The sequence below is a fragment of the Lithobates pipiens genome, unplaced genomic scaffold, assembly GCF_037356315.1.
Source record: "Lithobates pipiens isolate NorthernLeopardFrog02 unplaced genomic scaffold, aLitPip1_a1.2 Scaffold_18, whole genome shotgun sequence".
NCBI classification, from domain to species: Eukaryota; Metazoa; Chordata; class Amphibia; order Anura; family Ranidae; genus Lithobates; species Lithobates pipiens.
Window position 1 is genome coordinate 214,444,162 of NW_027507758.1, and position 23,509 is coordinate 214,467,670.

Genomic DNA, 23,509 nt, shown 5'->3' on the forward strand with positions numbered 1-23,509 from the left:
TTTTGCCATAGTTTGTGGGCGCTTTAGGGGAGCAAGCCAGGACGGCCACTTTGAAGCTCCGTCATTGTTTAGGTGAAAAGTCAGCCTTAGTCGCAACTGAGGCCAGATAGTTGGCTGCATTCTTCCTAAGGTAATTCTGAAGAATGCAGAAGCTCAAGACAATGTGATTGAGTTTGTATTCTGCTATGTTGATAGCTGTAAGGAAAAGCCGGAACTGGCTAGCCATTATGCCAAAGGCATTCTCAACGACTCTTCTTGCACGGGCCAGCCAGGAATTAAAAGCACTCTGCTTTGGGGTCAGGGTCCTCATGGAGAACGATCTCATTGGATGTTCCCCCAGAGCAATGGCCTCATCAGCCACAATAACGAACTTGAGGCCCACCACATTATCCTCTGGAGGTGGTAACCCCGAGGTGTCATTTTGGAGACGCTGGTAAAATTCCGTAAAAATCACTCCTCCATCAGACATACAGCCATTCTTCCCTAGGTCCAGGTACAGGAATTCATAATTCGCCGTCACCACCGCCATCATCACGATACTACTGAACCCATTATAGTTGAACTAGTATGACCCCGAGTTGGGTGGTGGAACGATCTGGACGTGTTTCCCATTGATTGCACCACCACAATTGGGAAAGTACCACTGGTGGTGGAATTGATAGGCCACAGTCTGCCGTTCTTATGGGTTGGAAGGAAACTGTGGAGTCAAACAAGAAAAAAAATAGTACTTTTGCACATAACATTGGAAGCAAATTAGACAGAAACATTCTTGGCCAGCATAAGTATAACATTTATTGAAATGAGTATTTAAAGACAAAAGTATAAGGTTCCCTTATCAGATTCCTCATCACCTCTGATGGGCCACTGTAAAAATTTTAGGGTGGGGGCGAGATGTTTTGGACAGGTAAGCCTCTCCACTGCATAAATAATGTGTGTTACTTTGGCCAGCACCTCCTTACTTAGACTATTGGCAGCCCACTGGACAGGTAAGAAGTGTCATAAGCCAAAAATATGAATACACACTATCCAAATTGAAGCACATTTTTACATTCTGCAATTACGTATCAAGATAATAGGAGAACAAAACTTTAAACGGTACCATTTGAAAGTGTTCAGGCAGGAACTTGCACTATATGCTTTGGTGAATTCATCCATAAATATGAACACAAAAGAGGTAGGTATAGTGTGTATGGGTTTGGCAAAGTCAGCAGATAGAGTTTTGGTATCGGTTGACTTAGCAGTGAGGGGAGAGGGAGGATTCCAAATGAGTTTGGCCCCCCAAAAAAGGCTCTTGCACGCTTACAGCATGCATGAGGACAAAGAGGACATTCACAGCATATTATATTCATGGTAATTATGGAATGATGAAATAAATGCAATACATTAGCAAACATTAAATACATACAATGTGATGTTAAAGGATAAAACTTACCTTATAATAGTCCTTCTGCAGGACCTGAATGATGGCAGAACAGGTCTCTAGAATAATGATTCCCAGAGCCTGGGGGGGAAATCCCATTCATAAACTTCAGGTCCTGGAGACTTCTCCCTGTCACCAAGTACCACAAGGTACGACAAACCTTTTCTCGGGAGAGATGGCTTGCTGCATGCAGGTGTCCTGCTTCATAATATAAGGGGTCAGCAAAGCCAAGAGATGGTGAAAGACGGGGTCCGTCACCCGGAGATAATTCCTGAAATCATCAGGATTATTCTCCTGGAGGTTCCGCAACAAAGGCATATGACAGAATTTGTCACAATTAAGCAACCAATTCTTGGTCCAAGAACTCCTCCCCCCTTCATGGACTGGACTTGGATTAAAGCAATAACTCCAACACCAAGCCCAATAGCACAAACTCTATGACGAGTACATAACCACAACATGGCTAATAAACAAACGGCTGCTCAGAACGAACTGACAGAACACACCAAAAATCAGAAAGGACCTGACAAGAACGAGCTGAAAATCAGAAATGACTGGACAAGCACGCACTGAAAATCAGAAGCGTACTATAAATAGAATGCACTGAAAGACAGAAACTAACTGACAAGCACGCACTGAAGAACAGATACAAACCGACAATCACAACCTGAAAAGCACAAGGTCTCTCACCAAACTTCTACTGACACAAGATAAACACGAGATTAGCAGAAAGAGCCCAAAGGGTGGTGCACTGGCTATTGAACTTCCTTTTTATCGGCCGTCGTACGTCTTGTACGTCACTACATTCGTAATTGTTGGCCAACATTTGTGTGACTATGTGTATGCAAGACAAGTTGGAACCAACACCCTTCAAACAAAAAGCCATGGTTTTGTTGTCGGAAAGTCCAATCATGTGTACAAGGCATAAGAGTTACAGAGGGTTTCGTTGTTGTCGGTTTTGGGGAATGTCAGTGACAATTTACCAATGTACACGAATGTTGTATTATTTTCCATTCTTTGCATATTAAAGATGAGGGATAGAGTAATAACTTTTGTTTATATGTATCTTTTCAGGTCCACGCAGTTTCTGACAGTGTATGTACATAGAAAGCAGGTGTATGTAGATAGCTGTACACATGCATAAATACACACACCTAAAGGAAGGTAAAAGTATCATGGGCTGATTTCATTGTTTAATTCTAAGCCCTGTGTCTCTTTCTCCAGTTTGTAATGAGGAACAAAATGCGGAGATAAAGGTAGGAATGACAATTTTCAAACCAATAATACTAACCGCTCTAATTCTAGCCAAGTTTGTGACTTAGTAGGATGACATGTTACACGACTGTCTTTCTTTGATGGAGTTTGAATCAGTTAGAAGCAGTCTGGTGAAGGAGGCTCCCATTCCAGATGATAAGAACCTTTTTGTCAATGGTTCCAGGTATTACACTCCAGATGGTAAGCCATGCATAGGTTACGCAGTGACCACAGTCATTGAGTTAGGTTTGTTTAGAGGTCAACCAAAAACAGGGTTTTACTTTACTCAGCAGCTGTCGACATTATCAGCTGATGGGGTAGGTGCAGTCACTGTAACATGAACTTCAAAAGGTCCACCACAGGGTCCATGACTACCTCCTGAACCCTGACACAATAACCGGTTTACATTCTTTCCAACCAGGTGACTGGGTCATTGTAAAGAAGCTTGAAGGACGGGCCAACTGGATCCACACCAGCCACTGCAAGAAGCTGCTCAACCACACCAAAGAATGAGGACTATCTTTGTTTATTTATATTTTTTAGTTTAGTATATTTTATTACTTATTTTTATACTTTATTGTTTAAATTGTATTCTCCAACTAGCTAAGAAAGCGAAAAGACCAATTGCTGGGTCTGTTCCGACTCTCCACGAGCTTTAGTACACCAGTGATGACAGCGGCATATGCTATATATGATGTTCATACTGGTATGAGGAGTTTTGACAAACTAGTGAAAACTCTAAAAAGACACTTGTCAATAGAATATAACAATACATTCCTAGAGGGCAAAATTAATTATCGTTTTAACAATATCTTTGGTTCTCACCAATTTGGGTATCGGGACAACTAGGTAGCTTATACATGTGCTTCAACTTTAGTTTGGTACTTATGAGGGTCTACAGCTTATAAGGTAACCCCCTAATGCAAGTGGTTTATGCGTGCTGATGAAACTCGTCCCAGCATCTTATGCCATAGCCAATCGTGAGTATCTGATGGTGCGAGAGAAGGCAAGAATGGCAGGGACAGCTAGAAGGGAATTGTTCACCAACCCTGACCAGGTCTGGGCATGGTTTTCTGCTTGTACAGGGTGGGGGCTTGAGCTTATGAAACGATTGAACAATTTCTCATCCAGTGTGGATGGGATGTTCAATGTAACTGTTTAAGCTACAAGGAAGATCCCACAGGAACAGCAGCAGATCAAGACCCTTCTATTAAAAGATGGGCCATGATTATCTGTTGGCATCCAAGGGGGGTTATGTGAATTCATAGGTAAAGATTGTTGTACCTGGATCGGGGATACTAGAAAAAAAGTTCAGGCCCATATGGATAAGGTTAGATCCCTTCAAGGAAAAGCCAGAGCTATAGCTAGTGAAGGTTGGAATCCTTTTAAGGGTCTGGGAACTTTTAGGGATTTATTTTTATTTTTCAGTGGATCATGGTTGAAGGAAGTAGGGGTATATATACTCATGTTGTTTTTGTTTCTATTCCTTCTATATGCCATGATGAGGTGCTACTGTTTCCTGATTGGACGAGTGAACAGAGTCTTAACAGATGACCACATCTTCCTCTCTGAGATTTGACATCCCGAAGCCCAACCCACTTACAAGACCGACTGGCTTTCATGTCCTCCTCTAAGTCATCCCTCCTGAAGAACTGAGTCTAAGTCAAGCCGTGCAATGAACTCTTATGGATTGTAAGGACTGATTTATTTCCAGGTGTAAGAAGATCAAGATTCATTGAGGAACACATGGGAGCATATGACAAAAAAGGAGAGACTGTTGTGGAAATTTTATGAAGATGCATTTAATATGTATTGTCATAGTGTCTTCCGGTGTTAGTACTCCTGCAGCCCACTCTAAAGTGTGGACCGGGCAGACTGACACTGGTTGAGATCCACCTGGTAGTGAAAGGCTTCTTGAGAGAAGTGTTTGCAGAGTGGGGATATATCTGCCAGCGAAGGGCCCCTGTGCGATGCACAGACGATCATCTGAGAGGGATGTGTTCACTCTGCAAAGACATTAATGGTTATGAGCAGATGTACGCTTGTGTCAACCCTGTGTGCCTGATCAACACATTTGGCGGTGCCGTGGCGTTCCCCTGCAGATAATCTCCCATCCACAGGAATGGTAGTATAATCTGGGTATGCATTGTTCTCTGAACAACGCAAAATAAGGATTCACGTCAACGGTAAAAACGGGAGTCTTTGAATTGTTATGGTCGGGGGCAGTGCTCATGATTTCAGCCAGCCATGCGGTTTACTGGAGAGCATGGCTTCCAGGTAGAGGGGGTGGGAAATCGTACACACTGCCTCCACCCAGACACACCCATAAACTCCCGTAGACATTGTTCATTCGTTGAGATTTTTATAACTCCTCCTGTTTGAAGGAATGCCTGTACTTGATTGGTCGATTGTGAAACCATCAAGCTCTATTATTAGGTATTCTAAATAAACAGAACACAGAGCTCCAGGGTCAGTTGGTCGAGCTGCGCAGCTAAAAGGACATAAGCATGGTAGTCATGGCTGTTTACTTATACGGGAAACTGGTTTACAAAGGCGCTTATTAGCGCAGGAGACATGGATTACACATAGCCTATAGTGGAATCTCCACAACACATTGCACAAAGTGCCACGGTAAGCACCCAAGCAGGATCTAGTGCCCGAAGCAACATTACAGGACATCCCCACAGCATGGGGTTTGTGTTACAGCCCCCAAGGTTTTAACAACCCAGATGTATTGATTCTATTGTTGCATTAGAAGGCAGTGATGAATTGATTGAAGAATCCAAAGTAAAATAATAAATTAGTTAAACCAAGAGTGATTTCTTAATGAGGGAGAAGAGGTCCTCTACCTTAGGACACTAGTAAAAAAACTGAGGACTCACAGAGTGTGTTAGGGCTATAGGAGGATGCCCAGGGGCATGTTAACAAAAGCTTTGCTAGTATCCAGTCACATAAAGTTACTAGCCTATAACACAGGGTCTATGAATATCAAGCCTGTGTCCTTTACTGTACCATTAAGATACTCTTCATAAAATTCAGTTGCAAAATTTTAAAAATACAACTCACCTGCCGCGCTGCATAATTGCCTGGAGATCCAGAAAACCTTTCAATTAGAATGGGTTTCAGATCCATCTTCCACATTTCCAATATGTCTGTCTGAGTCAGAACACGTCGGACATCAGCTGTACGCAAAACCAGAGGGCGATGAGAATTCTGCACATAAAAATAATAAAAGAAATGTTACCTATGTGGATAACACAAAATATAAATGACACATAGTCTAAGCATTCAAGTATATATGAATTATCCTCTATTGGCATAAGTCCATTATTATTTCTGTAGTTATCTGTACCAGGTGTAAATCTTGCCATTTGTGCTCTGCCTCAAGCTGTGTAATCTTGTTTCCATTTGCCTGCACCGGCATTTTTTTTGCATAGGACCATGCTGAAAATGAACTGCCTACAATCCTCGCAACTTTGCAAAGGCTGTAGTTAGTGATAGCATCTGTTCATATGCTGTATTCACCCAGTCTCCTAGAGCAAAATAGAGAACTTCTGATTAGGTTATAGCTGGTCTCTACATGCAGATTCTGCAGCACAAATTTTGAGCAGTCCTTGTACCTCACAAGGAGACAACTCTACTGTGCAAGCAGTCTCTTCACTTTCATACAGTTCCATACAAGGCCTGAGGGATAAACCATGTCGGGAGAGACTGCAGAAACCTGATATGTAGTCTTAAAGTGGTGTTGCCACCAAAAAATTAAAACTGCTTAAAATTCGTAAAAAAAATTGGCAAAAAAAAATGTTTTACTCACCTCTAAATACCGGTTGCTAGGGGGTCCCTCGTAATCTGCCTTCCTCATTGCCCGGGCTGGTGACATCACTTCCCCTCGCGCCGCACATTCACTTGGGACCTGTCATGTGTCCCAGGTGACTGTACGGCGTATCACGGCGCCCTGCGCCGCTCACGCATGCGCAGTGGGTGCCCGGCTGTGAAGCCACAGCCGGGTGCCCACAGTATGCATGACGGCGCCGCGAGCGGAGCGAGGGGGGGCTTCGTTCCCCCGCATCGCTGGACCCTGGGGCAGGTAAGTGTCTGATTATTAAAAGCCAGCAGCTGCAGTATTTGTAGCTGCTGACTTTTAATTTTTTTTTTTTTAGGGGGTACCCCACTTTAAGGAAAGAAGGGAAAGGTGGACCTGAGTGAAACCTTTAAATACATTAGGGTGTAATTATGGTTCAGGAAGGCACCATTTTTTTTAATATACAGTGCCTTGCAAAAGTATTCACCCCCTTGGCATTTTTTGTGTTTTGTTGCCTCACAGCCTGGAATTAACATGGATTTTTTTAGGTTTTGCATCATTTAATTTACAGAGGAAGCCCACAAGATTTTTTTTTATTGTGAAGCAAACAACAAATAGGACAAAATAACAGAAAAAGTCAATGTGTATAACTTTTCACCCCCTTAAAGGCATTACTTTGTAAAGCCACCTTTTGCGGCTATCACAGCTCCAAGTCGCTTTAGATAAGTCTCTATGAGCTTGTCAAAAATTGCCACTGGGATTTTTGCCCATTCCTCCTTGCAAAACTGCTTCAGCCCCTTCAAGTTCGATGGTTAGCGCTTGTGAACAGCAATTTTTAAGCGTGACCACAGATTTTCTATTTGATTGAGGTCTGGGCTTTGACTAGGACAGTCCAACACATTTACATGTTTCACCTTAAACCACTCAAGTGTTGCTCAAGTGTTGCTTTAGCAGTGTGTTTGGGGTCATTGTCCTGCTGGAAAGTGATCCTCCTAGCTCAAGGATATCCCTGTATTTAGTACCATCCATCTTTCCCTCAACTCTGACCAGTTTCCCAGTCCTGACTGCTGAAGAACATCCCCACAGCATGATGCTGCCACCACTATTTTTCACTGTGAGGATGGTGCTCTTTGGGTGATGTGATGTGTTGGGTTTACGCCAGTTTACGCATAGCGTTTTTTTGATGGCCAAAAAAGGTACATTTTAGTCTCATCAAACCAGAGCACCTTCTTCCATACATTTTGGGAGTCTCCCACGTGCCTCTTCACAAACTCAAAATGTGCCATTTTGTTTTTTGTTGAAAGTAATGGCTTTTTTTCTGGCCACTCTGTCAGAAAGCCCAACTCTATGGAGCGTGCGGCTTATTGACGTCCTATGTACAGACACTCCAGTCTATGCTGTGGAACTCTGCAGCTCCTCCAGGGTTACCACAGGTCTCTGTGCTGCCTCTCTGATTAATGCCCTACTTGCCCGGTCCGTGAGTTTTGTTGCATGGCCGTCTCTTGCCAGGTTTGCTGTTGTGCCATATTCTTTCCATTTGGTTATGATAGATTTGATAGTGCTCCTAGGGATCATCAAAGATTTGGATTTTTTTTATAACCTAACACTGACTTGTACTTCTCAACAACATTGTCCCTTACTTGTTTGGAGAGTTCCTTGGTCTTCATGGCAGTGTTTGGTTAGTGATGCCTCTTGCTTAGATGTTGCAGCCTCTGGGGCCTTTCAAAAAGATTTGTAAATGACAGATCATGTGACACTTAGATTGCACAAAAGTGGACATCATTTCACTAATTATGTGACTTCTGAAGGTAACTGGTTGCAACAGAGCTGTTTATGGGCTTCATAACAAAGGGGGTGAATACATACGCACACATGCCAATTATAATTTTTTTATTTCTGAAAATAGTTTATAGGATATATTTTTCTAATTTTACTTCACCAACTTAGACTATTGTGTTCTGAACCATCACATATAATTCAGATTAAAAATTTTTTTTAACTAAAGGCTGTAATGTAATAAAATAGGTAAAAAGCCAAAGGGGGGGGGGGGGGGGGGTGAATAATTTTGCAAGGCACTGTAAGCCTAAGTTCAAGAACAGTGGAAAATTTCAAACTAGCAGAAGTTCAAAACTAACCTTTGAAAGTATTTTTACTGAAACAGTAGTTGATTCTTGGAACAGACTTTAAGCAAACTGGAGGACCTCAGTTATGAAGAATGACTACAAGCGCTAAATGTATTCTCACTGAGACACTTGAGAGGAAATATGACAGCAATATACAAACATCTCAACGGTGATCCCGTCATAAGTATGAGACTTTTCAGACCCAAGGATTGTAAGAGGGCACAGGACCACACGATGAGACTGGAAGAGAAGCAGTTTAACCTTTAGCTACATAGGGGATTTTCACTGTCAGGGCCGTAAGAATGTGGAACATTTTCACAATCGGTGATGTCAGCAGGAAGTATAGATAGTTTTAAAAGACTCTTGGACGTGCATCTTAGCAAAAACAATATACGGGGATATGGGAAATGATTTTCTACATGCGCCCACACACACCAACACAGGTTGAACTGGGTGGACTATTATGTTTATTCAACCTTACCAACTATGTAACTATATGAGTGTTGGAGTATATGACAGTGGGCAGTATATGTGAGAGAGGAGGGCAAAGGGTATGTTGACAGGCAGAGGGAAAAAAAAGGCAGAGGATATGTGTGTTTGTGTGTGGTTTGGTGAAGTTTGTGCAAGACAGCAGTGCGTGGGAGATTACAAACTTGCAAAAGACAGGTCTATCCAGTTCAACCCATGTGTGTGTATAGTGGGGAAAATAGTAATAATTTTCCTGGTGCCTCCATGGCAGCATACTCATGATAGTAGCCCCGCCTACTTCTGCCCACAGGACCAGTGCATAGCTATAAAAAGTTAACACCCACACAACCCATTCCCTTTTTTGTCCTCATGGAACTCACAGCCAGTGTGAAGAGAAGAAACCCTTACCTGCCACCTTTGGTGGTTTTCCCCTCAGGTTCGGCATCTAATGTAAACGCAGTCTCTGACCTTGTGACGCTAAATGCTCTGATAAGGCAGGGAGCCCATTCTGTGTATCTTTTGGGGTGAAAAATGTGGTGCTAACTAGCAGTGCAGCTGGGGATTTGTTCCTCAGAAGAGCTTTATGTGTCTGGAGCCTGCCTCCGAGAAGTGAGTGGATCCACTGAACTGTGGCACTGCATTTTCAGGATAAGTAGTTTTCTAATTTTTTGGAGTTTATCTGTGAATGGCCTCATAAGTTGTGTGTTAAATCTCTTCTCGGATGGGTTGCAGCTGCACCGTGTTCCAGTATGCATTCTAGTGGCAATTGTGGAAGAGAAAGCTAAATGTCAACATTCAAGAGAATAATGCATTATCTGAACAGGTGAAGTGGATAGAGCTCACATGGGGGCCATCTTTGGTTTGGGCTAAAACTCCCCCAGAGGCCATCTTGGAGTGGTGCAAGACTACCTGGAAGCCATCTTGGAAGTGGGCAAGGTGAGAAGTTTGCCAGGAGTGGGAGGCAGGCAGAAGAGTTGAGGAACATGGGGTTAAAGACCCAACAGCTTACAGATAGGTGAGTTTACACGCTAGGACTGCAAGCCAGCACGCCCATAGCCGCAAACCCTGTACGCCCTGTAGGGCCATTTCCTACTACCTAGACAATAGATATGTCCTTACTCATGTCTCAGTGTGGCATTATTATTATACCTGACTAAATGTCAGTGTTCCAGCTGCCCTGCATAGGTTAACTGCATAACAAGGATCCGCATGGCTCCAATAGGTAAGGGTCATCAGACCAGGTAGGTATTTGCTGCTAAAAGAGTGCATTCAGGTGCTAACTGGCCTCTCCCTTGGCTAAGGAGCCCAGCCTGTCCCACTGACAGGAATGTGCATGAAAGGAGCACCAGTAGAGAATATTCTCCTCCATACGGCAAATGCCAAAACTATGGTCTGAAGAGTATGTCAGGACTGTCTAAAAAAAGCAGACAGAAACTCTCCAGCGCATTATGCTTAGCTGCAAGGACTTGTTGTGAATTCTGGGTGAAGCTGCATTTACAGCGTAATTAATGTGTCAAACTTGCTTTAAAGAGGATGACAGAAGATCTTCCATACCACTATTAATAACTGCAAAGGATTGCTGTGAGCTTGGATGAAGTTGCCTTTACAAGATAGTGTGTCAGGATTGCCCTAAAGGGGTAGAGAAAAGCTCTCATGCCCACTGATCACAGCTGCATAGGATATCTGTGGGCCTGGGTGAAGTTACCATACCCAAGTTATTGAGAATGCCTCAAGCTGCATTCCAATACTATTGCTACCAACTGCATAAAGCCTCCCTCAGCAGAGAGTAGAGCAACTGCTGGCAAGAAAGAACAGAGAGAATAAGCTGGTACTTTATGTTCAGCCTAAAGCTTTGACTCTATTGGCCATTTACTTTAAGGTAGGTAAGTTTACCATGAGTGGAAAAGGATCCGAGCAGGCTCAAGGTAAGAAACTTGCTACAGCATTTTCTCAGTTGGAAAAAGTAGCCTGCATTACCTTCCAGAGTTCTCTTTGACACAGTCCAGGTCTACAGCATTAGAGATGTGGCTGAAGTTGAACACTTGTCATTACTAACGGAAGAATGCTAGAGTACAGATTGCAAGGTCTTTTTCTCCTAATTATCAATGAGTGTCTTTTCTCCACTTGTGGTCTCTGCATATCCTTTGAAGGTTTTCTGGGTCAAGGTGTTTCTGCCCCAAGTGTGGTGGCAAACAGTTTACTATCCAAAAGCCCATGGTGGCAATATCTGGTATGCATCTTAAAGCTTTAGGCTCCATTTCCACTAGCACGACTTGTTGTGCGACTTTGGACACAAAGTCACATAACAAGTCACAACCCATTGATTTCAATGGCAGCCATTCTAATCTATGTGATTTAGGGTTGAAAATGTCTCTGCGCTACTTTGATTCAGAGACTGTAAAGTTGGATCGGGCTGCTCTCTGAGTCACGCAACATTTGGGGTCGCAATAGTGGAAACGTTACCTTAACCACTTCACTACCCAGCCATAGTCAAATGACGGCCACAGATGGGATCTCCCATCCTGGGTGGCCGTCTTATGCTGTCCTTGGCTTTCCGGCGCTACTGTGGGCCCCCGGGGGCCGCAGAGCGGCGATCGGGGATCCGGTGTGTCCCTAGGGGCACAGCTGTTCCCGATGGGGGTATTGAAGCAGCGGCGACGAGTGGCGGAGCAGCTTTACCGGCTGTGATCCGTCACAAGCCGGCGCTGCATAGCCACATCCAAGAAGCGGGATGCACGGCGCACGTGCACGCTCCCAGGGAGGAGATGAGTAGTGATTGGGGCTGAGGCTGGCTGAAGCTTTTTCCCTAGCTACAGCCCAGCCCCGATCAGTGTAAAAAGCCAATGAAATTGGTATTTAGTGACTGGCTGTGCCCAATGAGAGCCTGTCACTAAATGTAAACACACGGTGTGTAACTCCTGTTGCTGGCTTCTCCTCTTTACACACCAATCCAGTGTGATGAGGAGATCAGCTAACAGTGAGTTACCACTACTGTACCCCAGTATTTGTCTTACTGTGCCCAGATTGCCCCCCCAAATAAAGAGTACCTGTCACCAGGAGTACCTGTCACCAGTAGTACCTGTGATCAGAGTACCTGCCCCCAGGAGTACCTGCCCCCGGAGTACCTGCCACCAGAGTACCCACCACCTCACCACCTGGCAGAGTACCTGTCACCAGAGTACCCACCAGTAGAGTACTTGCCACCTCACCACCTGCCACCAGAGTACCTGCCTCCTCACCAACTGCCACCGGAGTACCTGCCACCAGAGTACCCGCCACCTCACCACCTGCCACCAAAGTACCTGCCACCAGAGTACCCACCACCAGAGTACCTGCCACCAGAGTACCTGCCACCAGAGTACCCGCCACCTCACCACCTGCCACCAGAGTACCTACAGCCACTATGTCCAGAAAGGTGTACACACCAGAAGAGGCATACCTAATACTCAGCATGACCGATGAGAGCAACGGGGAGCTCTCACCGCTCAGTTCTGGTTCTGATTCTGTTTCGGAATATGAGCCCCCTGAAGGCACCACATCAGGATCCGAATTGGAGGAGGAAGCAGTCCGTCCTAAAAGAAGACGGTTTGAGCACCAGGCAGCTACCAGCAGTGCCAACAGCGGTAGACCCCAGGAGGAGAGGCCCGGTACAAGCACTGCTAGACCGCAGGAGGAAAGGCCCAGTGCACGCCAAAGAATTAGGGCCCAAACCCAGCTTCCAGAAGGCTTGGCAAACCCATTGTGGCTGCCTTCTACCACAGGGTAAGCCACGATCCCCCCTTTTACAGCACAGCCAGGTGTGCAGGTCAACACTGTAGGTTTTTCCCAAATGGATTTTTTAAATTTATTTTTCCCCGAAGAATTGGTTCAAGGCATCGTGGACCAAACCAACTTTTTTGCATAACACTTTATTGCAAACAACCCAAGCTCCAGCTATGCCCGCCCTTTTGAATGGCGACCCCTAACAGCGGCAGAGCTTAAATAGTTTTTAGGTCCAACGCTAAACATGGGGCTTGCAAAAAAAATAATGAAACTCATAAGTATTGGTCGACCAAACCCATCCATCATATGCTAGTTTTCTCCTCATTCATGTCCAGGTCCCGATACAAACTTATAATGCACTTCCTGCATTTTAGTGACAACTCCCAGTGCCCCCACTCCCCCCCCCCCCCCCGAAATCACGCAAACTTTGACAAACTATATAAAATTCGCCCTCTAATAAAAAAAAATTCCAAGAAGTTTTCTGAACTTTATGTTCCTTGACAGAAACATATGTGTGGACTAATACCTGGTGGATTTCACAGGCCGGCTGGGAATCAAGCAATTTATCCCCAGTAAGAGAGCGAGGTATGGCTTGAAGCTGAACAAGCTCTGCAAAAGTGCCACCGGTTATGTGTACTCATTCCCCGTGTAAAAATCCAAAGATTCCCAGCTCCAGCCCCCTGAGTGCCAATCCTACATGGGAATAAGTGGAAAGATAGTTTGGGAGTTGGCATTCCCACTCCTCTAAAAGAGAAATCATATATATATATATATATATATATATATATATATATATATATATATATATATGGATAACTATTACACTAGTTTGCCCCTTCTCCGCCACCTGTACCTAAAAAAAACTTTGGCCTGTGGTACAACAAGGAAAAACCGAAAGGGCTTCCCACAGCATCTTGTCGCTACAACCATTCAAAGGGGGGAATCGGCAAGCTTGAGGAATGAGGAAGTGTTGGCTATGAAGTGGAGGGATAGGAAAGAAGTGTACATGATGTCCATCATCCACGATGACACCTCGGTGGAACTTCACAGAAGACGCAGTCCCGTTCGCAAGCCTTCCTGTATCAGCGATTATAATAAATTCATGGTGGGGGTGGATTTAAATGACCAGATGTTGCAGCCCTATCTTTCAACAAGAAAATCCCTTTTTTGGTACAAAAAAATCGCAATTTACTTTTTTCATTAGGCCCTTTTAAATTCTTTTATCATCTACCAAAAGTCAACAGAAACACCCACCACCTTCATAAAGTATATTGAAGACATTGTCACTTCCCTGATCTACCAACAAGATTCCCTCCCTGAAAGCATTCTGGCAGCAGACTACATGAGCGTAATTTTCTAGACCACATTCCACCATCAGAATCCAGAAGACGACGCCCAAAAAAATGTCGGGTGTGCACCAAAAGAGGAATTAGGAAAGACACCAGCTTCCATTGTCCCGACTGTCCCTCCCAACCCGGCCTTTGCATCGGACAATGCTTTAGAAGATATCAAACTCTGCTAAACTATTAGCCCCTATTTCTAATACTGTCATTTCCCCGTTTTCAATTTCCGTAATGAATATTTCCCTGCCTCAACCAACCGTATCATTGTCTTCCATGTGAACTGACCCTGGCCTGTTTCTCGACTATGCTTCTGCATTGTTTATCCGCCATGTTTCTGCCTTTCAAGTGAACTGACCCTGGACTGTATCGACAATGCCTCTGCCTACTGTCTATTTCTGCCTTTTACCTACACTGACCTCGGCCTGTTGACCATGTTTTTGCCTGTCCCTTGGATTGATCTTTTACCCTGCTACACAGGGGTCTCACATGTGAGGGACTCCAGAATAGTGTTCGGAGTTCAGAAAACAAGTTTTTGTTTTTTTGTGTTCCCAGAACAGGGTCTGGTTGTCCGGAGGCTTCAAAGCGATTTGGAGGGGAGAAGCCTCTACCCCTGTCCCCATTCTTTCCTCACCAATGCCCTATGCTTGATGGTCTTGCCTGCTCCCTGGACAAATACTCTGGCTGTGCTGACCATACCTCTGCCTGCTGCATGTACTATGGACAGTATTCCTGCCTACTGTATGGACGATCCTTTGATCCTTTTGCTTCTGCTGACCACATCCCTGCCTGCTATCTGGACCAATGCATTGGCTCTGCTGACAACATATCTACCTGAACTGACTATTCCTGCCTTCTGCCTGATTTGCTGTCGCTGTCCATGTTCCTGCCTGCTGCCTGGTCCGATGCTCTCCTCTGTGGACCACTGCACTACTAAACCGCAGGTAATCTTTTCTTTACTCTTTGCCCAGCAGAATGTATTTTGGTTTGTAATTGGTATGTACAGTACATGCTATGCCTTCAACAATGTGGCACAGTGGTGTAGTGGTTAGCACTCTCACCTAGCAATAAGAAGGTCGCTGGCTCAAATCCCAACCACGACACTACCTGCCTGGAGTTTGCATGTTCTCCCTGTGCCTGCGTGGGTTTCCTCCAGGTACTCCGGTTTCCTCCCACAATCCAAAGACATGCAGGTAGGTTAATTGGCTTCTGGCTTCTGTCCAAAAATTGGCCCTAGTATATGATTGGGGACCTTGGATTGTGGGCTCCTTGAGGATAGGGACCGATGTGGGTGTAGCAATGTACAGGGGAAGGGACAATAGTAGACACTCACTCAGGTTGAACTGGATGGACTGGTGTCTTTATTCAATCTAACTAACTATGAATGTGATAGGTTGGCAGGAATTTATGTGTGTAATTTATGCTCCTAGAACACCTGACGGTGCTACTTGGATGTTGGGCCTCTGTATGTGGCCAGGCTATGTAAAAGTCTCACACGTGTGGTATCGCCATACTCAGGAGGAGTAGAATGCATTTTGTGGTGTCAGTTTTGCTATGTACATGCTATGTGTTGAAAATATCTTATAAATGGACAACTTTGTATAAAAAAAATGCGTTTTAATTTTTTTTCCACAGATTCCAAAAACTTCTGAAGAAAAATGAACTATGCAAAAGACTCATTATGCCTCATAGATTATACAATGGGGTGTTAGCTTTCCAAAATGGGGTCATTTTGTGGGCGTTTATATTGTCCTGGTGCTCCAGGGTCTTCAAAACTGTAATATGTGGTTGAGAAATGAGATGTGTAATTTATGCTTGTAGAACACCGGACGGTGCTACTTCAATGTTGGGCCTCTGTATGTGGCCAGGCTGTGTAAAAGTCTAACACATGTAGTATCACTATACTCAGAAGGAGTAGCAGAATGTATTTTGGGGTGTCATGGCAAGTATGCATATGCTGTGTGAGAGAAATAACTTGTTATTATGACAATTTTGTGCAAAAAAAAAAATTATAATTTTCCCAAGAATTGTGGGAAAAAATTACAACTTCACAAAACTCACCATGCCTTCTTACTAAATACCTTTGAATGTCTGCTTTTCAAAAAGGGGTAATTTGGGGGGTATTTGTACTTTCCTGGCTTGTTAGGGTCTCAAGAAATGAGAGGCTTTCAGTGCATAAGGTGTGATCAGATGTGATAATTTTTCAATGATTTGCACCATAGCTTTTAGACGCTATAACTTTCACAGAGACCAAATAATATACACTTATTTGGGTTATTTTTACTAACGATATGTAGCAGTATACATTTTGGCCCAAATTTAGGAAGAAAAATGTTTTATTTGCAAAATTTTACAATAGAAACTAAAAAAAAGTGTTTTTGCTTTTTTTTATTTCTCTTTTTTTCGCTTATATTGCAAAAAATATAAAAACCCAGCAGTGATTAAATACCACCAAAAGAAAGCTCTGTTTGTGAGAAAAAAATGATAAAAATTTGGTTTGGGTGGAGTGTAGCATGACTGAGTAATTATTTATATCAAAGGCTCCCGCGCTATATGGCCAAAAAATGGTGAGAAGGTACAATTCTGTTCTAATGGAAACAGCAGCCACTCTATGAGTTGACTCTCAATAATGCAGAAAATGAAACAGGGGGGTTTGTGTTGCGCTTCCTTAGTACCAAATGAGCTAACACAATAAATAAACAAATACACAAATAAATATCAAGGCAAAAGGTGCAATAGTGCTTGTAAACTACAACAGTGCTTAGGGAATTGCATTAAAAGTGCATCTGTGCATTGCATAAAACAACTGATTTAAGGTGTCTCTGTGCATCACTCAGGTGTCAAAATCAAGAAAATGTGTGCTTAACCACTTGCCGACCGCCGCACGACGATATACGTCGGCAGAATGGCACGGGCAGGCATATGGGCGTATATATAAGTCCCTGCCTGCCCGCGGGTGGGGGGCCCGATCGGGCCCCCCCCCCGGTGCCTGCGGCGGTCGGCATTTCTTCGAGAGCGATCCGGGATGAGGGGGCGGCCATTCATTCATGGCCACCCCCTCGCGATCGCTCTCGACGAATGGAAATCCTCCGTGACATCACTTCCTCTCCTGTAATGTAAACACAGGAGAGGAAGTGATGTATTCTCTCCTCCGTGTCGGTATTTTTCGTTCCGGCACCGAGGAGAGAGGTTCGGTGAGTTGCACCAACACACCACACATACAGTAGAACATGCCAGGCACACTCACACCCCCCCTTTACCCCCCGATCACCCCCCCAATTACCCCTGCCCCCCCAGTCACAGTGACACCAATTGCTTTTTTTTTTTTTTTTTTTTTGCATTGGTGTCATTTGTGACTGTAATAACTGTTAGGGCAGTTAGGGTTAGCCCCCTTTAGTTCTAAGGTACCCCCCTAACCCCCCCAATAAAGGTTTAACCCCGTGATCACCCCCCGTCGCCAGTGTCACTAAGGCTGGGTTCACATTGCAGCGGTTTGAGAACGGATGTGATTCGCACCGCACTGCAGTGCAAATCACATCCGATCTCTGTGCGATTCGAGTTCAGCCATACAGATAGTATGGCTGAATTCGTGTCGAACCCGCCGCAAACTCGCACGGGACCCTTTTTTTGGTCCGCAGCAGAATCGGATCGCATGGGTGTTCACACCATGCGATCCGAGTTTGCAGATCGCACTGCGATATGCGAACTGATTTGGGGGTGTCATTAACATTTCACTGACACTCCCAGCAGTTCGCATAGGGCAGTGTGAACTGCCGCCGGGAGGCATGTGATGCGGGAACCCGCCGCGGATTCGTGGCGTTCCCGCATCGCTCCAGTGTGAGCCCAGCCTAATAAGCGATCATTTTTCTGATCGCTGTAATAGTGTCACAGGTGACGCTAGTTAGGCAGGTAGGTATTTAGGTTCGCCGCAACTTTTTATAGCGCCAGGGACCCCCATATACTACCGCATAAAGCCCCCTGATTGCCCCCTAGTTAACCCTTTCACCAGTGATCACCATATAACTGTTACAGGTGACGCTGGTTGGTTAGTTATTTTTTTATAGTTTCAGGGCACCCGCCATTTATTACCTAATAAAGGTTTAACCCCCTGATCACCCGGCGGGTGTCATTTGTGACTGTAATAACTGTTAGGGCAGTTAGGGTTAGCCCCCTTTAGTTCTAAGGTACCCCCCTAACCCCCCCAATAAAGGTTTAACCCCGTGATCACCCCCCGTCGCCAGTGTCACTAAGGCTGGGTTCACATTGCAGCGGTTTATGAGAACGGATGTGATTCGCACCGCACTGCAGTGCAAATCACATCCGATCTCTGTGCGATTCGAGTTCAGCCATACAGATAGTATGGCTGAATTCGTGTCGCACCCGCCGCAAACTCGCACGGGACCCTTTTTTGGTCCGCAGCAGAATCGGATCGCATGGGTGTTCACACCATGCGATCCGAGTTTGCAGATCGCACTGCGATATGCGAACTGATCTGGGGGTGTCATTAATATTTCACTGACACTCCCAGCAGTTCGCATAGGGCAGTGTGAACTGCCGCCGGGAGGCATGTGATGCGGGAACCCGCCGCGCATTCGTGGCGTTCCCACATCGCTCCAGTGTGAACCCAGCCTAATAAGCGATCGTTTTTCTGATCACTGTATTAGTGTCACAGGTGACGCTAGTTAGGCAGGTAGGTATTTAGGTTCGCCGCAGCTTTTTATAGCGCCAGGGACCCCCATATACTACCGCATAAAGCCCCCTGATTGCCCCCTAGGTAACCCTTTCACCAGTGATCACCATATAACTGTTACAGGTGACGCTGGTTGGTTAGTTATTTTTTTTATAGTTTCAGGGCACCCGCCATTTATTACCTAGTCTCACTAGTGTACCCCTAAATTTAGGGGTGTCTACTTTCCAAAATGGGGTCATTTGGGGGGGGTTTGTGCCATCTTGGCATTTTATGGCCTTCAAAACTGTAACGCCCTTAGAAAGCCTGAAGGCGGTGCTTGGTTTTCGGGGCCCCGTACGCGGCTAGGCTCCCAAAAAGTCCCACATATGTGGTATCCCCGTACTCAGGAGAAGCAGCAGAATTTATTTTGGGGTGTCATTTCACATATGCCCATGGCATGCGTGAGCAATATATCATTTAGTGACAACTTTGTGAAAAAAAAAAAAAATTAAAGTTTGTAATTTTCCCGCAACTTGTGGCAAAATATAAAATATTCCATGGACTCAAAATGCCTCTCAGCAAATAGCTTGGGGTGTCTACTTTCTAAAATGGGGTCATTTGTGGGGGTTTTGTGCCATCTTGGCATTTTATGGCCTTCAAAACTGTAATAGGTAGTGAGGAGTGAAGTCAAATATTTACGCCCTTAGAAAACCTGAAGGCGGTTCTTGGCTTTCGGGGCCCCGTACGCGGCTAGGCTCCCAAAAAATCCCACACGTGTGGTATCCCCGTACTCAGGAGAAGCAGCAGAATTTATTTTGGGGTGTCATTTCACATATGCCCATAGCATGTGTGAGCAATATATCATTTAGTGACAACTTTGTGTAAAAAAAAAAAAAAAATTATTTTTTTGTCATTATTCAATCGCTTGAGGCAAAAAAATAAAATATTCGATGGGCTCAACATGCCACTTATCAATTTCCTTAGGGGGTCTACTTTCCAAAATGGGGTCATTTGGGGGGGTTTTGTACTGCCCTGCCATTTTAGCACCTCAAGAACTGAGATAGGCAGTCGTAAACTAAAAGCTGCGTAAATTCCAGAAAACGTACCTTAGTTTGTAGATGTGACAACTTTTGCGCAAACCAATAAATATACAGTTATTGACTTTTTTTTTACCAAAGACATGTGGCTGAATACATTTTGGCCTAAATGTATGACTAAAATTGAATTTATTGGATTTTTCTAATAACAAAAATTAGAAAATATCATTTTTTTTCAAAATTTGCGGTCTTTTTCCATTTATATCGCAAAAAATAAAAATCGCAGAGGCAATCAAATACCATCAAAAGAAAGCTCTATTTGTGGGAAGAAAAGGACGCAAATTTTGTTTGGGTACAACATTGCATGACCGCGCAATTACCAGTTAAAGCAGCGCAGTGCCAAATTGTAAAAAGACCTCTGGTCATTTACCAGCAAAATGGTCCGGTCTGAAAGTGGTTAAATACATACAGTGCATATAACAGGTTAAAAATGCAGTATATAAAAGAATATATATATATCTGTGATATAAACGCAGAAAAAATTCTGTGATATAAACGCAGAAAAAATTAATAAAAAATTCAAACAAAAAACAATAGCAGCAAATCAGTGAATCTCAATAGAGTGTCCCATACATAGTCCTATCGTGCAATTTGGATGCAATATCACAATCAGAATTAAAGTGCAATGTGCCAAGCCAACTCTCTTCCAGTGGTATTCCGTGCCAGTGCTAGTTACACTAAGTAATTACCTCATGGCTGCGAGGTGTACAGCAAAAAAAACAGCTATATTGCAGGGGGTACTTGGAAGAGTCAGGGGGACTGCGGAAAGGACTTCTGACGGTGCCGATTTCCTCTTGGATATTACCAGCGAAAAGGCTCAAAAGGACAGGTAAAAAGCATCCACCATAGTGTAGTATTTAAAATAAATGGTTTTATTAAAATATAACTTTAACTACTCACAAGAGGAAACGAAAACAGGCACACAGCTAGCAACAGATCAAAGAGCGTCTTGCTCGGATGTAAACGTCACTTCCGGTTTCCTACGCGTTACGTCACACACAGACTTCAACTGGGATGTTTCTAAGGCGACCAAAAGTGGCTTTTGAGAGTACTGGGCGGACATGTTCCGCCCTCTATTTGCATATTGCGTTGTATACACGGCATGTACGAGCAAAGCGGACCAATCAGGTCAAGCGGGTGTGTCCCGCATTTGGTTTACCTCACACCGCGCTCGAGGCATATAATAAATAATGCATCGAGCGGGCAAAAACAGAGGAAAAAAACAAACGAAGGAAAAAAACGGAACTCAATAGGGGGAACTTTTACAAGGTCCATAATCTAATAGAATTCTATCAAAGACTACTAGCCTAACACCAAATTATGCGCTTTCGTATCGTAAATAGAGGCAGGTCCTGTATATTAAAATACAGGGCTACGCCGGCGGCCATTTTCTTGGAGTCTTCAGAGCTATCTGAGAGGCAGCCATTGTTATGGTGGTAAGTATTTATTCAAAACTATCAAGGAGGCAGCCATTATTATGGTGGTAAGAATCTATTAGGGCAGAAGAGGACTTTCACTTAGAAGACTTATTCCAACATGTTTAAACAGATATTGCTCTTAATGTTATTCAATCATTTAAATCAAGGCAACCAGGTGGATTCAGCTTAGTAGTAAGGGCAAGGAAGGGAAAATAACATATATATAAGAAAAATTAAAAACGTATATATATATATATATATATATGTATATATATATATATATATGTATATATATATATATATATATATATATATATATATATATATATATATATATATATACACATATATATATATAATCCATAGGAGGCCTAAATTAGCACACCGTATTAGAATTTAACTAACTACTCCAGAATAATAAAAAAACGTTGATGTCAAGCCAATTAAAAGAAATTTAAAATATTTTTTGGGTAAAAAAGGATCGCAGAAATGACATATACATTACAACACACCAGGATGATCATGAACATATAGTATCACAAATACACTAGATTTATATATGAGAAAAAACTCTCGTATTAAGTATAAAATTATTAAAAAATTAATTAATAATATATATACGTTTTTAAAGAAAGAAAGTCCTCTTCTGCCCTAATAGATTCTTACCACCATAATAATGGCTGCCTCCTTGATAGTTTTGAATAAATACTTACCACCATAACAATGGCTGCCTCTCAGATAGCTCTGAAGACTCCAAGAAAATGGCCGCTGGCATAGCCCTGTATTTTAATATACAGGACCTGCCTCTATTTACGATACGAAAGCGCATAATTTGGTGTTAGGCTAGTAGTCTTTGATAGCTCTCTATTAGATTATGGACCTTGTAAAAGTTCCCCCTATTGAGTTCCGTTTTTTTCCTTTGTTTTTTTCCTCTGTTTTTGCCCGCTCGATGCATTATTTATTATATGCCTCGAGCGCGGTGTGAGGTAAACCAAATGCGGGACACACCCGCTTGACCTGATTGGTCCGCTTTGCTCGTACATGCCGTGTATACAACGCAATATGCAAATAGAGGGCGGAACATGTCCGCCCAGTACTCTCAAAAGCCACTTTTGGTCGCCTTAGAAACATCCCAGTTGAAGTCCGTGTGTGACGTAACGCGTAGGAAACCGGAAGTGACGTTTACATCCGAGCAAGACGCTCTTTGATCTGTTGCTAGCTGTGTGCCTGTTTTTGTTTCCTCTTGTGAGTAGTTAAAGTTATATTTTAATAAAACCTTTTTTTTAAATACTACACTATGGTGGATGCTTTTTACCTGTCCTTTTGAGCCTTTTCGCTGTTAACATCCACGAGGAAATCGGCACCGTCAGAAGTCCTTTCCGCAGTCCCCCTGACTCTTCCAAGTACCCCCTGCAATATAGCTGTTTTTTTGCTGCACACCTCGCAGCCGTGAGGTAATTACTTAGTGTAACTAGCACTGGCACGGAATACCACTGGAAGAGAGTTGGCTTGGCACATTGCACTTTAATTCTGATTGTGATATTGCATCCAAATTGCACGATTGGACTATGTATGGGACACTCTATTGAGATTCACTGATTTGCTGCTATTGTTTTTTGTTTGAATTTTTTATTAATTTTTTCTGCATTTTTTCTGCGTTTATATCACAGAATTTTTTCTGCGTTTATATCACAGATATATATATATATTCTTTTATATACTGCATTTTTAACCTGTTATATGCACTGTATGTATTTAAGCACACATTTTCTTGATTTTGACACCTGAGTGATGCACAGAGACACCTTAAATCAGTTGTTTTATGCAATGCACAGATGCACTTTTAATGCAATTCCATAAGCACTAAGCACTGTTGTAGTTTACAAGCACTATTGCACCTTTTGCCTTGATATTTATTTGTGTATTTGTTTATTTATTGTGTTAGCTCATTTGGTACTAAGGAAGCGCAACACAAACCCCCCTGTTTCATTCAATGACTGAGTAATTGTCATTCAAAGTGTGAAAGCGCTGAAAGCTAAAAATTGGTCTGGTAAGGAAGGGTGTATAAAAGCCCTGTATTGAAGTGGTTAAGGGGCTAGGTTCAGATGTACGTTTTCCACAGAAAAATACATACTTTGCATTGCCTCCCTTTGGAC

The 23,509-nt window shown here is 43.4% G+C and overlaps 1 protein-coding gene across 1 annotated transcript in view; it reads right to left on the bottom strand.

The window, feature by feature from the left end:
• QPCT (glutaminyl-peptide cyclotransferase) overlaps window positions 1-23,509 on the bottom strand; it is a 496,499-nt gene that overhangs the window by 314,882 nt on the left and 158,108 nt on the right. Inside the window, exon 2 of the mRNA XM_077486558.1 lies at window positions 5,741-5,887. Coding sequence (XP_077342684.1) covers window positions 5,741-5,887 — 147 coding nt within the window. The remainder of the gene's footprint in view (window positions 1-5,740; window positions 5,888-23,509) is intronic.